This window comes from Scyliorhinus torazame, chromosome 16 (genome assembly GCF_047496885.1).
Source record: "Scyliorhinus torazame isolate Kashiwa2021f chromosome 16, sScyTor2.1, whole genome shotgun sequence".
Lineage (NCBI taxonomy): Eukaryota > Metazoa > Chordata > Chondrichthyes > Carcharhiniformes > Scyliorhinidae > Scyliorhinus > Scyliorhinus torazame.
Genome location: NC_092722.1, coordinates 99,641,930 through 99,656,592, shown reverse-complemented (window position 1 = coordinate 99,656,592; position 14,663 = coordinate 99,641,930). Strand labels below are relative to the sequence as shown.

Here is a 14,663-nt window from a genome sequence, read left to right as displayed (position 1 = left end):
CATAATTATAAGGTGCTTGGACGAAGGTATAGGGGAGATGTCAGAAGTAGGCTCTTTATACAGAGAGTGGTGGGTGTATGGAATGCACTGCCAGCAGAGGTGGTGGATTCAGAGTCATTAGGGACATTTTGACTCTTAGTCGGGCACATGGGCAGCAGTAAATTGAAGGGGTGTATGTTAGGTTGATCTTAGATTAGGGTAAATGGTCGGCACAACATCGTGGGCTGAAGGGCCTGTACTGTGCTGTTCTATGTTCTAATACATTGAATAGACCTATCATGTAGATTTGGCCGAATCAAATCAGTGTTCAAATGAAGTTGATTAAAGGATAGGGGGAAATTTTGGAAAGGATGCACCAATACAATTTAATCCCCATTTTAAAGATGTACTCTGGCTTTCTTTTGGAAAATAGCTTAATTTGATACTTATATTTAAACTTGGTGGAATTTACAGAGAGGTTTATTTGCAGGGTAGTCCGAGCAGCTGCGAGCTGCAAACCAAAACACTATAGTAAATTTGCATTGGTAGTTCCCATCCCATATGCAACCATAAGAATTTATGATGGCAAATATGTTTTAGCAGAAAGAAAACATATACAAATAGAAAATGCTGACACAGACAGTTCCAAAGATGGCCAAAAATAATATCCAATTGGATGAAAGATTATTTTGCATGCTGGCAAGCAAAGTTCACGGTTATAAAATATAAAAGGTACCTCCTTCAGGGCATGAAAAGGCATTAGAAATATGAAAAGGGAATAAAACAGCTCGAAATAAAATAACTGTACCGATCATGAATACATGGAGGCACAACAGTGAAAGGGAAAGAAGTGGGAAATACAAATATTAAAAAGCAACTTTCAGAATCAGAACTGAGTGTTCAAAAGAACATTTCCACAATTAAAGAAGTTTACCTGGTGAAGCATGTGCAGAATGTTTTGTTCCTGCTCACTAGCAACTATATCCTCAACATTTTCCGTGATGTTTGTAATGTCAAACCAAGATTCAAAACTAGAGGACAAACAAAAATTGCATTTATTACAAAACTAGTTCACCAAAGTGCAGTGATGATCTTTTTGCTCCATATTCTCAGGTTCAGCATCACAAACAAACATTTAGTCACAAATGTGGATTTTAAAGGAGAGGAAGGGGAAGACAGATGTAGAATAAAGCTCCCAATATTGTGCACATCACATAAACGAGTACAGTATCAATTACTGCTGAATTCAGGACCACTGGGCTCTATCAAGACAACAAACGGGTGGACAGAACAGAAACAGGCCTAGGCCACTGCTAGCATTTATGCTTTATATCAAGATACCTCCCTTTAAATGCACCAATTACTTTAGTTTACAGAGCTGCAAGGTCACTACACCATTCACATTCCTAATGCACCAATGAAAACATTAATGGAACAATTCTCTACCTTAAACCTGCTCTGGTAAAATTAAACACCAAGCCCTCCCCTCCCCCCCCCCCCCCCTCATGGACTTATCCAGGTTCACTGAAAGCTCTCTGGTCACCCCAGTAGCCTTTCTTCCCAAAGCCGAACCAGGGCAGGGAGTGCCAACAGGCTATGTAACTACAGAGGGAATCACAGCTGAAGTCAATGCCCCCAGTTCTTGTGATGTGGAGATGCCGGCATTGGACTGGGGGAGGAGTGTAAGAAGTCTTACAACACCAGGTTAAAGTCCAACAGGTTTGTTTCGAATCACCTGACACTCAGTACTTGACAGTAGTCGCCTGAAAGGGATCAGATAGCAAAATACTAACTGGTCTTTACTTCAAAGGCACAATGTCCCTATTGCAAACCCAGCCAGGAGCAGTTAACTCAGTCGATTAAATTTGAGGCCTTCTCTTCCAGCTCTGTATAGTAGGTAGTGCCTTTGAGAGAAAAGGTCAGTTAAATTTAACAGTGCAGCACAGAGTCCATTCACATGAGCTACCTTTTCAAGTCGTCAAATACATCAGGCAGCAAAAAGTTGAGCAGTGACCAGAGTTCAGCTAGGTTATTCTGGAGGGGGGTTCCAGTCAACAGCAGCTTGTTGTCAGTGTTGAACCTTTTCAACTCTTGAATCAAGCGGCAATTTAAGTTCTTAATTCGGTGGCCTTCGTCGACGATGAGGTATTTCCAGTGACAATTCTGTTTATTTGGGGGAAAATAAAATACAATTGTCATACAAACGTTTTAATTACAGCTATGGATTGACACAGTAGAACAGAGGTATTTCCCCCCTCCCCACTTTCCCCTCATTGAGGCTTACAGTTGTACAGGAATCAGACTTCACTCAACTGTTTGTTCACAAGCAAGCTTGGATTCAGCACTGGTTGGATTCAGGACATTATGACCCAGCAGAATTTGTAGCCAAGTCAGCCAGATAGTAACAGCAATGGAATATGAAAAGCATTCTTTCAGGATCTGTTCGTGAAAAATTTACAAAATAATTCTGGAACAGCCCAGATTTTAAAATTACTGAATACCCTCAAGTCAAATACATTATGATTAATTAATTTCCCAGTGACATTCATTTAGAGGCAGGAGAACAAGGAGAACAGTAATGCTTACACATCTGAACTCCAATCTAGCATTTATGCTGGAACATGCACACAATAGACATTGAATTTCCTGATAAGCAACTCTTCAGGCTCAATCAGAAAGAACAGTGGCTACGGCATTGTACCAAGATAATTCCAGGATTAGTTATAATACACCCAAATACAAAATCACTAACAGGAGAAAATAGAAAAAGTTGTGCGATAACATTACAAATCTCAGCAAAATGTTAAAATTAGCATTGCTGAAAAGACACATGCGGTCAAAGCCCAGTGAATTTAAACAAGCTCAGCAGTTAACTGTTCCCTGGTGTATTCTCCATGGCAGCATCTCCACCAGAGTTCAATTGCCAACCAATCAGCACTCTCTTCTCCTGCAGTATAAATTGTTCCCTTGGATATCATGTATTTTTTTGATTCTGTTCTGATGAGGTAAGAAGTTGTTGCAATAGCCTATCTCTATTTTTCAGCAATATTCAACCATTTGCAGGAATATTAGTATAATTAATTAAGGATACTCCCTCAAAACCAGTGAGTATAACTGACTAATTATGCTGCAATTAAACCACGGCATAAGTATCCATTCCAGCATTGCTAAAATCAGCGAGGACTAATCAATCACATCTCAGTGAACACCATTCCAATAACTGAGTTTTCCATCTTGTACAAATGTGTTGATGTATCTTATCAGCTTATAAACAGGAAACCTTGACAGAGGCTTCATCCAAAGTATCTTCTGCACAATAAATTGCTTCCATGACCTGACAAAGGTTACACAGGACTCATAATCTTTTGACATTTGACCCGAATTCTACCAGATCCACCCAAAGTTTAAACAAGAAAGGTCGCACGCACCTGGAAGTGTTTTCTGTCCCTCATGGCTATTTCGTAAGAAGTGATGACAACTGGTAAAATGTGTAGCGAGCCCTGCCGTTTGTGGACTTTACGCAGGCTTTGTAAACGATCTTTCTGGCTCCCGTGATAAAGCAGCACAGGAATCTGAGATACAGAAGAAAACACATTGAAATACATTCCACAAAAATTACATTCAAACATCAAGATGTGCAGTAGAGTAGAGATCTGCCCCTGCCTGACTCACCTCTGGGGTGAATCGCTTAAACTCCGATACCCAATTTGGTAGTGTAGACAGAGGGCCACAGACGAAGAAAGGTCCAGGGACCCCTCGCTCCACCATCATGGCAATCATGGCGATGCACTGGACGGTCTTCCCCAGGCCCATCTCATCCGCCAGAATCCCATTAATACCATTTTCCCACAGCATCTGAGACAGAAATATAGTCACATTAGGATCCGTGAAAGATACTTACAGCAACTCATCATGAATTTACTGCTGTACCAAAGTCCCAGACTCAACAGTAGGTCTGAGTTAGTCAACATTAGCATGGTGTGTGACCAGGACAGACAAATTGATTTTCCCTTTTCCCCAGGAATTGCAGACACAGAAACTGATCAGGGAAAGAGAGAAAGTCAAGATTAGCCAGGTTCCACTTGTGGTCACGTAGAACATATGGAACATCGAACATACAGTGCAGAAGGCGGCCATTTGGCCCATCGAGTGTGCACCGACCCACTCAAGCCCTCACTTCCACCCTATCCCTGCAATCCAATAACCCCTCCTAACCTTTTGGTCGCTACGGGCAATTTATCATGGCCAATCCACCTAACCTGCACGTCTTTGGACTGTGGGAGGAAACCAGAGAAAACCCACGCAGACACGGGGAGAACGTGCAGACTCAGCACAGACAGTGACCCAGCAGGGAATCGAACCTGGGACTCTAGCACTGTGAAGCCACAGTGCTATCCACTTGTGCTACCGTGCTGCCCCTGTCACAGAGTGCCTCCTGCAGAAATTGTGAACAAGGGACAGGATCAGACTCAATTTCTAGAGCCATTCTGCTGACTGACACTTGCAATCATGCTGGCCATTTATGTGCGGTTGCAGAGGCCTCCCAATACCTACTGAATGGCATCTTCAGCAGAGGACAGTAGAGAATGAGGTATAAACAGAAGTGCTGAAAATTTCACATACGCCCACAATATTATTTTGCATTCAACAGCTCCAATCAGTCCCACAAGCATATTCTGTGGTTCCCTGAGATCTAGTGTAATTTGCTGCTCAATAGCCAGCTGAACTGTCCTGCCCCAGGTAAATATTTAAATGACCCCACAATTGAATACAGTACAACAATTTTAGACATGTATATTGTCTTATCTTTCAGAAGGCAGAGTGAAGAGTAATTCTGCATTACAAAGTTAGCATGGAGTCTACAAAGTGATTTATTTCAGATGTGCTGTAGAGTTTTCAAAGCAAATTTTAATCACGATCTTACTGATCCTCATATTTGGAAATTGAACAAAATCACTTTGATATAGGACCTCAAACCAGCAATATATCTTTTGAAACAAAAAGTGGTTTTGATGCTTCACCTACTGTCTGGGCTTAAAGTGCAGGTGGCAGCAGTGGCTAGGAGAAGGGGGAGGAAGACACCAACTGAAAAAGTAAGAATGACAAGAGACAAGAAAATGACTTATGATTCCCTCTCCCTCATCTGTGTCTCGGATTGTTCAATGGGAGACCTTGTTGATTTTTCTGGGAACATGGAAACTGCTAAGCTGAGGCCCCGGTTGGTCGCTTAAAGGAAAATCTTTCCATCACTAAAAAAGCACAAAAAGTTTCTAAGAGGTATTCAGTAACTTCCCTCACCTCGAATTGATCGGATACAGAATAACAGATGAGATTTTAACTAATTTGTCGTAAACTGTATCCTAGATAGCTTGTCTCTTTCCAAACAGAATCCTTGTTTTTTGAGTTTAACCTCGTGAAGTGACTATAACTTCGAACAGTAGCAGAAATTAAAATTAAATCAAAATTTTTTTTCTAGGTTAAATAATTTTTAAAATGTAGAATCTTAACAGCAGCATTAAGACAATGAACCCAATGTCACACTATCACTAATCCAATGTATGGTGTTTTGAATCCATCCCATCACGGGTCTGAACAAAGGACACTTCTGGACAAGGTTCCCTACAAAGTTTTAATGTTCTGCGTGGTCAGTTCTTTTCACACACGGTAGCATTAAGTGTCTACACAGCCACGCAATATTAAATCAGAAGGCGGCCTACATGGCAACCTTCAGGCTGTGCAGCTTAGCTGGATGTGGCTTTCAAAATTGCTTCTGTGATCCCAACAAGCATGTCAAACCCCAATAAGACGATAAGCATTGTAGCCTCACCCTCAGCCACTCCATCCCCTCGACCTGGTACCACCTCATCACTCCGCCTGTGAAGAGTTTGGGCTGTTGATACGGAACTGGTTGGCTGTTCACCTGCCTCACGGGGTCCAGGAGATGCTGCGAGTTGTGGCGTACAGTCTGCGCCAGCCGGTCTTTGATGTCAAAATTTGAATCTTGGTTCTTCTCAATATCTTCAGCCTCAAGCTTTTTAACAGGTGGCATAGCAGTATCCTTTAATGAAATTTTTAAAACAAAGTAATTACAGAAATCAAACATACATACAGGTACCATTTCAACATTGCAAATGAAATGGTACAATGATCGGGCAAACGTTTACGCCCTCTCCAAGTTAGTTGCGATGAACTATTTTCACATGGATCAAAATTGATTGAGCGCGAGTTAGAGCACAGAATCCACTTGGCTCAAATTTAGCAAGCTGCAATCCAATTTAAAAGCCACAGGCTTGGGACTGAAATGAAAACTAGAGATATTGTACAGCATACAGAGGCACCACTGTTGGGTCACTGAAGAGGGGGCCTTCACTCTGCCTTCAAGAGTGTTATACCTTACCTACGAATGCTCACTCATGTGTTAGAAAGTGCTCAATTCAAGCACCAACATTCCTTACTTGGTACAAAAGGCAACACATGAAATGTGTAAAATAAGCTTTGTTGAGGGTTGCTATGGGTGGGCAGGGTGAAAGATGGTCATGGAGAATAAAGGCCGAGAAGCACAGTCTACATTACAATTACTTTCAGCTGAAGAATTGCAAAGTCAGTATTCTTGACAACCCGGAGCTCAATAACTCCACTTTTCTCCTCTCAAAGTCATTGCGTTGTGCTCAGGAATGCTCATGGAGGGGCACTAGCAGCTCTCCAGTACCTGTCTAAAGGAAACAACTTCAGGTGCAAGCCCAGGATATGGTAGTGGGATATTCAACTGTGATGCAGGAGGGGCACCACCTCCTACTCAAATCCTATCTTCTCCATTGTTATGCAAACATAGTGGTAAATATCCCTAAATAGGGATCAGGGGCAGCTGATTTGATGTGCAGGACAAATACTTCCACTGTATATTTACCACAATTTATGGCCAGGCAGGTTGAGAAAAGTGCACTCCAAGTGCTGTACAGACATGCTGTCAATGCACTGACATAGAGTCAATGCACTGAACTAATTCCACTCCTAATCTGCCCAGATCTGAAACTGTTTTTACCTCCTGATTCACAAAACTTATTAATGACGTACCTCATCTGCTTTAGCCCTTTTCACCCGTGACAAAATGTCCTATAAAAAGCAAAAAGTAAATCAGCAAGGGTTTGTAACAGGGCTCAACAAATGACCTTTTAACAATATAAATTTACGATAGAGAAAGCGAATGCAAGAGAAGTTGCTTATAGTGGATACAATGGTTGTTACCTGGATTAGCCTGCCAGAAGTATTAAGAGGTGTGCTGCCTTTTAGAGACCAGAATACAGAAGGAGAGGAAACAAATGACAGGCTGAATTCCAATATCGTTCCGTACTTATTGTTAACAAACTTTAACATGGATAGAAATTAATAAATGGTTTGTCCAAGTTATGCCAAAAATGCTGATAGAAGAACCAGAAGCTGGCAAAATACAGGGACAGGATTTATTTTTAATCCACAATGGGAGAGTGTTAAAATAAATGGAGGCTCGAAAGAGACAGAATAATCAGGAGGGATTTAGATACAAGGGTGATAACAAGATGCAAAAAGCCTTGCCCAAATGTGCAGCATATTTAATATGTAATAAGCAGTATTTGATAGTAGGGGCAAACAGTGAGGGCCATTTGCCAAAAACAGGTGGCTGCCCATGATGAATGTTGACAGTATACATAGGGACGGTCTGTGAATTTTACATAAGCATACAAGACACCACGAGACTGGTCACAAAAGAACTCAATATTAAGAGGAAAGTAGCCAGCTTGACAGAGGTGGGATTTGGCTAGTTTATTTAAAAATTCATGGGATGTGGGAATCACTGGCACTTACGGCCAAGCCGTAATGTCGTGACCAGGGATACACGCTGAGATTTCTCATTTTCTATTGATAGAACCTTTTCTGGATCGGAGGACAAGGTGGTTTTGCTGGCATTCTCAAACTGGGAAGCATCGCAAAGACAAAGAAGAATTCAGGAGGATAGTCAGATTGGCACAGAGGTAAGAACAGGTTAGCTCATGAAACATTAAGTACTGTATTTTGGGAAAGTAGAACTCCAGGGAGAAGATTTGAAAAACAGGTCTTTATTCATTAGAGCTAGCACTAGGGCGAGTGTCAATACTGACATAAACAGGCCAAACACTTCCTTCCTTCTCGGCTCCACATCTACAATTTTTTGGATAAAGAAACCTGATAAAACTAGAATGAAAGCAGCTGCAGACATTTGACTCAGATATGTGGGAGATGCACAGGATCAATTGTTGGATGCAGAATCCCAGCAGAATCGCAGTGGGCAGAGCAGGGTAATTAAGGACATTACAGCTTCCTTCAATACAAAGGACATCAGGAACAAGAGACCGTTTATTAGCTAGAAAACGGACACATTACCTCCTTACTGATGTAATCGGAAAGATTGTACGTTTCTTCTTCTCTTCCCCTTTTTTTCTTTATTGCTAGAATTTTTTAAACCAGAAAACAGATTATTTAACAGGTTGGACCTTTGAATGATGAGCATTCTCCAAAATCAACTGAGGACATCATACACTCAGCCAATTACTTTAACACTGAAGATGGCACCACATGCTAATCATATGAAGGCTTCATGAGACCATAAGACATAGAACCAGAATTAGGCCAATCGGTCCATTGAGTCTGCTCCACCATTCAATCATGGCTGATATTTGTCACATCCCAATTACCCCTGATCCCCTTATTAATCAAGAGCCTATCTATCTCGGTCTTAAAGACACTCAGTGATTTGGCCTCCATAGCCTTCTGCAGCAAAGAGTTCCACAGATTCACCACCCTCTGGCTGAAGAAATTCCTCATCTCCGTTTTAAAGGATCACCCCTTTAGTCGGAGGTGGTGCCCTCGGTTATAGTTTTTCCTACAAGTGGAAACATCCTCTCCACATCTACTCTATCCTGGCCTCGTAGTATCCTGTAAATTTCAATAAGATCCTCCCTCAGCCTTCTAAAATCCAACGAGTACAGACCCAGAGTCCTCAACCTTTCCTCATAGAACATCGAAAAATACAGCACAGAACAGGCCCTTCGGCCCACGATGTTGTGTCGAACTTTTGTCCTAGATTAAGAACAAATTAATCTACACCCCATCATTCTACCGTAATCCATGTACCTATCCAATAGCCGCTTGAAGGTCCCTAATGTTTCCGACTCAACTACTTCCACAGGCAGTGCATTCCATGCCCCCACTACTCTCTGGGTAAAGAACCTACCTCTGACATCCCCCCTATATCTTCCACCATAAATTTATGTCCCCTTGTAATGGTTTGTTCCACCCGGGGAAGAAGTCTCTGACTGTCTACTCTATCTATTCCCCTGATCACCTTATAAACCTCTATCAAGTCGCCCCTCATCCTTCTCCATTCTAATGAGAAAAGGCCCAGCACCCTCACAACCTTTCCTCGTAAGACCTACTCTCCATTCCAGGCAACATACTGGTAAATATCCTTCCACATCCTTCAAAATGAGGCAACCAGACCTGCACACAATACTCCAAATGTGGCCGTGCCAAGGTTTTGTACAGCTGCATCATCACCACACGGCTCTTAAATTCAACCCCTCTAATGAACTCTAGCACACCATAGGCCTTCTTCACAGCTCTATCCACTTGATTGGCAACTTTCAAAGATTTATGAACATAGACCCCAAGATCTCTCTGCTCCTCCACATTGCCAAGAATCCTACCGTTAACCCTGTTATCCGCATTCATATTTGTCCTTCCAAAATGGACAACCTCACACTTTTCAGGGTTAAACTCCATCTGCCACTTCTCAGCCCAGTTCTGCATCCGATCTATGGCTCTTTGCAGCCAACAACAGCCCTCCTCACTATCCACTACTCCACCAATCTTCGTATTGTCTGCAAATTTACTGACCCACCCTTCAACTCCCTCATCCAAGTCATTAATGAAAATCACAAACAGCAGAGGACCCAGAACTGATCCCTGCGGTACACACCACTGGTAACTGGGCTCCAGGATGAATATTTGCCATCCACCACCACTCTGACTTCTATCGGTTAGCCAGTTCGTTATCCAACTGGCCAAATTTCCCACTATCCCATGCCTCCTTATTTCTGCATAAGGCTACCATGGGGAACCTTATCAAATGCCTTACTAAAATCCATGTACACAACATGCACTGCTTGGTCACCTCCTCAAAGAATTTAATAAGACTTGAGGCAAGACCTACTGCTCACAAATCAATGCTGACTATCCCTTATCAAGCAGTGTCTTTCCAGATGCTCAGAAATCCTATCCCTCAGATCCCTTTCCATTACTTTGCCTACCACCGAAGAAAGACTAACTGGCCTGTAATTCCCAGGGTTATCCCTATTCCCTTTTTTGAACAAGGGCACGACATTCGCCACACTCCAATCCCCTGGTACCACCCCTGTTGACAGTGAGGACGAAAAGATCAGTGCCAACGGCTCTGCAATTTCATCTCTTGCTTCCCATAGAATCCTTGGATATATCCCGTCAGGCCCAGGGGACTTGTCTATCCTCACGTTTTTCAAAATGCCCAACACATCTTCCTTCTCAACAAGTATCTCCTTGAGCTTACCAGTCTGTTTCACACTGTCCTCTCCAACAATATGGCCCCTCTCATTCGTAAATACTGAAGAAAAGTACTCATTCAAGACCTCTCCTATCACTTCAGACTCAATACACAATCTCCCGCTACTGTCCTTGATCAGACCTACCCTCGCTCTAGTCATTCTCATATTTCTCACATGTGTAAAAGGCCTTGGGGTTATCCTTGATCCTACCCGCCAAAGATTTTTCATGCCCTCTCTTAGCTCCTAATCCCTTTCTTCAGTTCCCTCCTGGCTATCTTGTATCCCTCCAGCACCCTGTCTGAACCTGGTTTCCTCAGCCTTACGCAAGTATCCTTCTTCCTCTCAACAAGACATTCAACCTCTCTTGTCAACCATGGTTCCCTCATTCGGCCATCTCTTCCCTGTCTGACAGGGACATACATATCAAGGACACATAGTATTTGGTCCTTGAACAAGTTCCACATTTCAATTGAGTCCTTCCCTGACAGCCCATGTTCCCAATTTATGCACTTCAGTTCTTGTCTGACAGCGTCGTATTTACCCTTCCTCCAATTGTAAACCTTGCCCTGTTGCACGCACCTATCCCTCTCCATTACTAAAGTGAAAGTCACAGAATTGTGGTCACTATCTCCAAAATGCTCCCCCACTAACAAATCTATCACTTGCCCTGGTTCATTACCAAGTACCAAATCCAATATGGCCTCCCCTCTGGTCGGACAATCTACATACTGTGTTAGAAAAGCTTCCTGGACACACTGCACAAACACCACCCCATCCAAACTATTTGATCTGAAGAGTTTCCACTCAATATTTGGGAAGTTGAAGTCACCCATGGATACTACCCTGTGACTCTGCACCTTTCCAAAATCTGTTTCCCAATCTGTTCCTCCACATCTCTGCTGCTATTGGTGGGCCTATAGAAAATTCCCAACAAAGTGACTGCTCCTGTCCTATTTCTGACTTCAGCCCATACTACCTCAGTAGGCAGGTCCTCCTCGAACTGCCTTTCTGCACCTGTTGTACTATCTCTAATTAACAATGCAACCCCCTCACCTCTTTTACCACCCTCCCTAATATCTTACTGAAACATCTATAACCAGGAACCTCCAACAACCATTTCTGCCCCTCTTCTATCCAAGTTTCCGTGATGGCCACCACATCGTAGTCCCAAGTACCGATCCATGCCTTAAGTTCACCCACCTTATTCCTGATGCTTCTTGCGTTGAAGTATACGCACTTCAACCCATCTCCGTGCCTGCAAGTACTCTCCTTTGTCAGTGTTCCCTTCCCCACTGCCTCACTACACGCTTTGACGTCCTGAACATCGGCTACCTTAGTTAGACTACAAATCCAATTCCCATTCCCCTGCCAAATTAGTTTAAACCCTCCCGAAGAGTACTAGAAAACCTCCCTCCCAGGATATTGGTGCCCCTCTGGTTCGGATGCAACCCGTCCTGCTTGTACAGGTCCCACCTTCCCCAGAATGCGCTCCAATTATCCAATTGGCCCTCCCACCTACACCATTCCTGCAGCCACGTGTTCAACTGCACTCTCATCCTATTCCTAGACTATCACGTGGCACCGGCAACAAACCAAAGATGACAACTCTGTCTATCCTGGCTTTTAACTTCCAGCCTAACTCCCTAAACTCATTTATTACATCCACACCCCTTTTCCTACCACGACTTCTGGCTGCTCACCCTCCCCCTTAAGGATCATGAAGACACGATCCGAGATAGCCCTGGCCCTGGTACCTGGGAGGCAACATTGCTTCCGGGAGTCTCGCTCGGCGACCACAGAATCTCCTATCTATTCCCCTAAACATTGAATCTCCAATCACTATTGCTTTTCTATTCTCCCCCCTTCCCTTCTGAGCCCCAGAGCTAGACTCCGTGCGAGAGACCTGGCCGCTAGGGCCATCCCCCGGTAGGTCACCCCCCCCCCAACAGCATCCAAAACGGTATACTTGTTTTGAAGGGGAACGGCCACGAGGGATCCCTGCACTGTCTGCCCATTCATTTTCTTTCCCCTGACTGTAACCTTGCTACTCTTGTCCTGTATTTTGGGTGTAGTTACCTCCCTGTAACTCTTCTCTATAACCCCCTCTGCCTCCCGGATGATCCGAAGTCCATCCAGCTCCAGCTCCCTAATACGGTCTCCGAGGAGCTGGGGTTGGGTGCACTTCCCGCAGGTACAGTCAGCGGGGACACCGGTGGTATCCATCACCACCCACATCCTACAGGAGGAGCATGCAACTACCCCAGCCTCCATCCCCTCTTACCTTACAGAATATAGCTGCCCTGTGGACTACCTGGAACTCCGCCCTCCGCCTCTGCTCCCAGTCAGCTGCAGTCTCTGTAAACTCCCGGCTCCCTTCACGCTCTTTGAGGAAATGAAACGAAAGGAGCACCTTACACCCTCCTCACCTAACTCCCTCAGTCACCAAACTCTCACTATAGCACCCAAATTCAGCACTCAGTGCTGCACTGTAGCTGGCTCACATTTATACTGTGAATCTAGCCTCTGAAAACTGGCCTAATCCAATTAACTAATTAACAAGCTCCAGCTGCAAGTAGCTACAAGTAGAACCATTGTTTAAAGCTGATTGAAAATTCACCTTCTTCTAAACCAAACAGCAACTTTTAAGTTAATTAACTCAATAAAAGATTAGGCTTTAGATAAAAATGAACCCTTATTATCCCTCAGTCACCAAACACGCACTATAGCACTCAAACACACCCTAATTCAGCACTCAGTGCAAACTCATATGGAAGTTCATTCCAGGGATCATTCTTGTGAACCTCCTCTGGACCCTTTCCAAGGCCAGCACATCCTTCTTTAGATCCAAGTCCCAAACCTGCTGACAATACTCCAAATGGGGTCTGACGAGAGCCTTGTACAGCCTCAGAAGTACATCTCTGCTCTTGTATTCTAGCCCTCTCGACATGAATGCTAACATTACATTTGAACATAGAACAGTGCAGCACAGGCCCTTCGGCCCACGATGTTGTGTTGACCATTTATCCTATTCTAAGATCAACCTAACCTACACCCCTTCAATTTACTGCTGTCCATGTGCCTGTCCAAGAGTCGCTTAAATGTCCCTAATGACTCTGACTCCACCATCTCCGCTGACAGTGCATTCCACACACCCACCACTCTGTGTAAAGAACCTACCTCTGGCATCTCCCCAATACCTTCCTCCAATCACCTTAAAATTGTCACTCGTGACGGCCATTTCCACTCTGGGGAAAAGTCTCTGGCTATCCACGACTCTCATCACCTAGTACACCTCTATCAAGTCACCTTTCTTCCTTCTTTACTCCAGTGAGAAAAGCTCTAGCTCCCTCAACCTTTCTTCATAAGACATGCCCTCCAGTCCAGGCAGCATCCTGGTAAATCTCCTCTGCATCCTCTCCAAAGCATCCACATCCTTCCTACAATGAGGCGACCAGAAATGGACACAATATTCCAAGTGTGGTCTAACCAGGGTTTTATAAAGCTGCAGCAAAACTTTGCAGCTCTTAAACCCAATCCCCGTTAATGAACGCCAACACACCATACGCCTTCTTAACAACCCTATCAACCTGGGTGGCAACTTTGAGGGATCTATGTACGTGGACCCCAAGATCCCCCTGTTCCTCCACACTTCCAAGAATCCTGCCTTTAACCCTGTATTCAGCATTCAAATTCGACCTTCCAAAATGAATCACTTCACGTTTATCTAGATTGAACTCCATCTGCCACTTCTCAGCCCAGTCCTGCATCCTGTCAATGGCCTGTTGTAACCTGCAACAGCCCTCGACACTACCTACAACTCCCCAACCTTCGTGTCATCGGCAAACTTACTAACCCACCCTTCCACTTCTTCATCCAAGTCATTTATAACAACTACAAAGAGCAGAGGTCCCAGAACAGATCCCTGCGAGACACCGCTGGTCACCGACCTCCAGGCGGAATACTTTCCATCCACTACCACTCGCTGTCTTCTTTCAGCCAGCCAATTCCGTATCCGGACAGCCGAGTTTTCATGTACCCCATGCCCCCGACTTTCTGAATGAGCCTAACACGGGGAACCTTATCAAATGCCTT

General features: G+C 43.9%; 1 protein-coding gene across 3 annotated transcripts in view; it reads right to left on the bottom strand.

Moving 5' to 3' along the window:
• Positions 1–14,663, bottom strand: part of hells (helicase, lymphoid specific) — a 104,051-nt gene that overhangs the window by 50,512 nt on the left and 38,876 nt on the right. For all 3 annotated transcript variants that reach the window (XM_072478787.1, XM_072478788.1, XM_072478789.1), the window contains 7 exons: positions 8,377–8,441; positions 7,054–7,092; positions 5,807–6,037; positions 3,652–3,834; positions 3,408–3,551; positions 1,946–2,142; positions 914–1,010 (listed from right to left, as the gene is read on the bottom strand). In XM_072478787.1, coding sequence (XP_072334888.1) covers positions 914–1,010; positions 1,946–2,142; positions 3,408–3,551; positions 3,652–3,834; positions 5,807–6,037; positions 7,054–7,092; positions 8,377–8,441 — 956 coding nt within the window. The remainder of the gene's footprint in view (positions 1–913; positions 1,011–1,945; positions 2,143–3,407; positions 3,552–3,651; positions 3,835–5,806; positions 6,038–7,053; positions 7,093–8,376; positions 8,442–14,663) is intronic.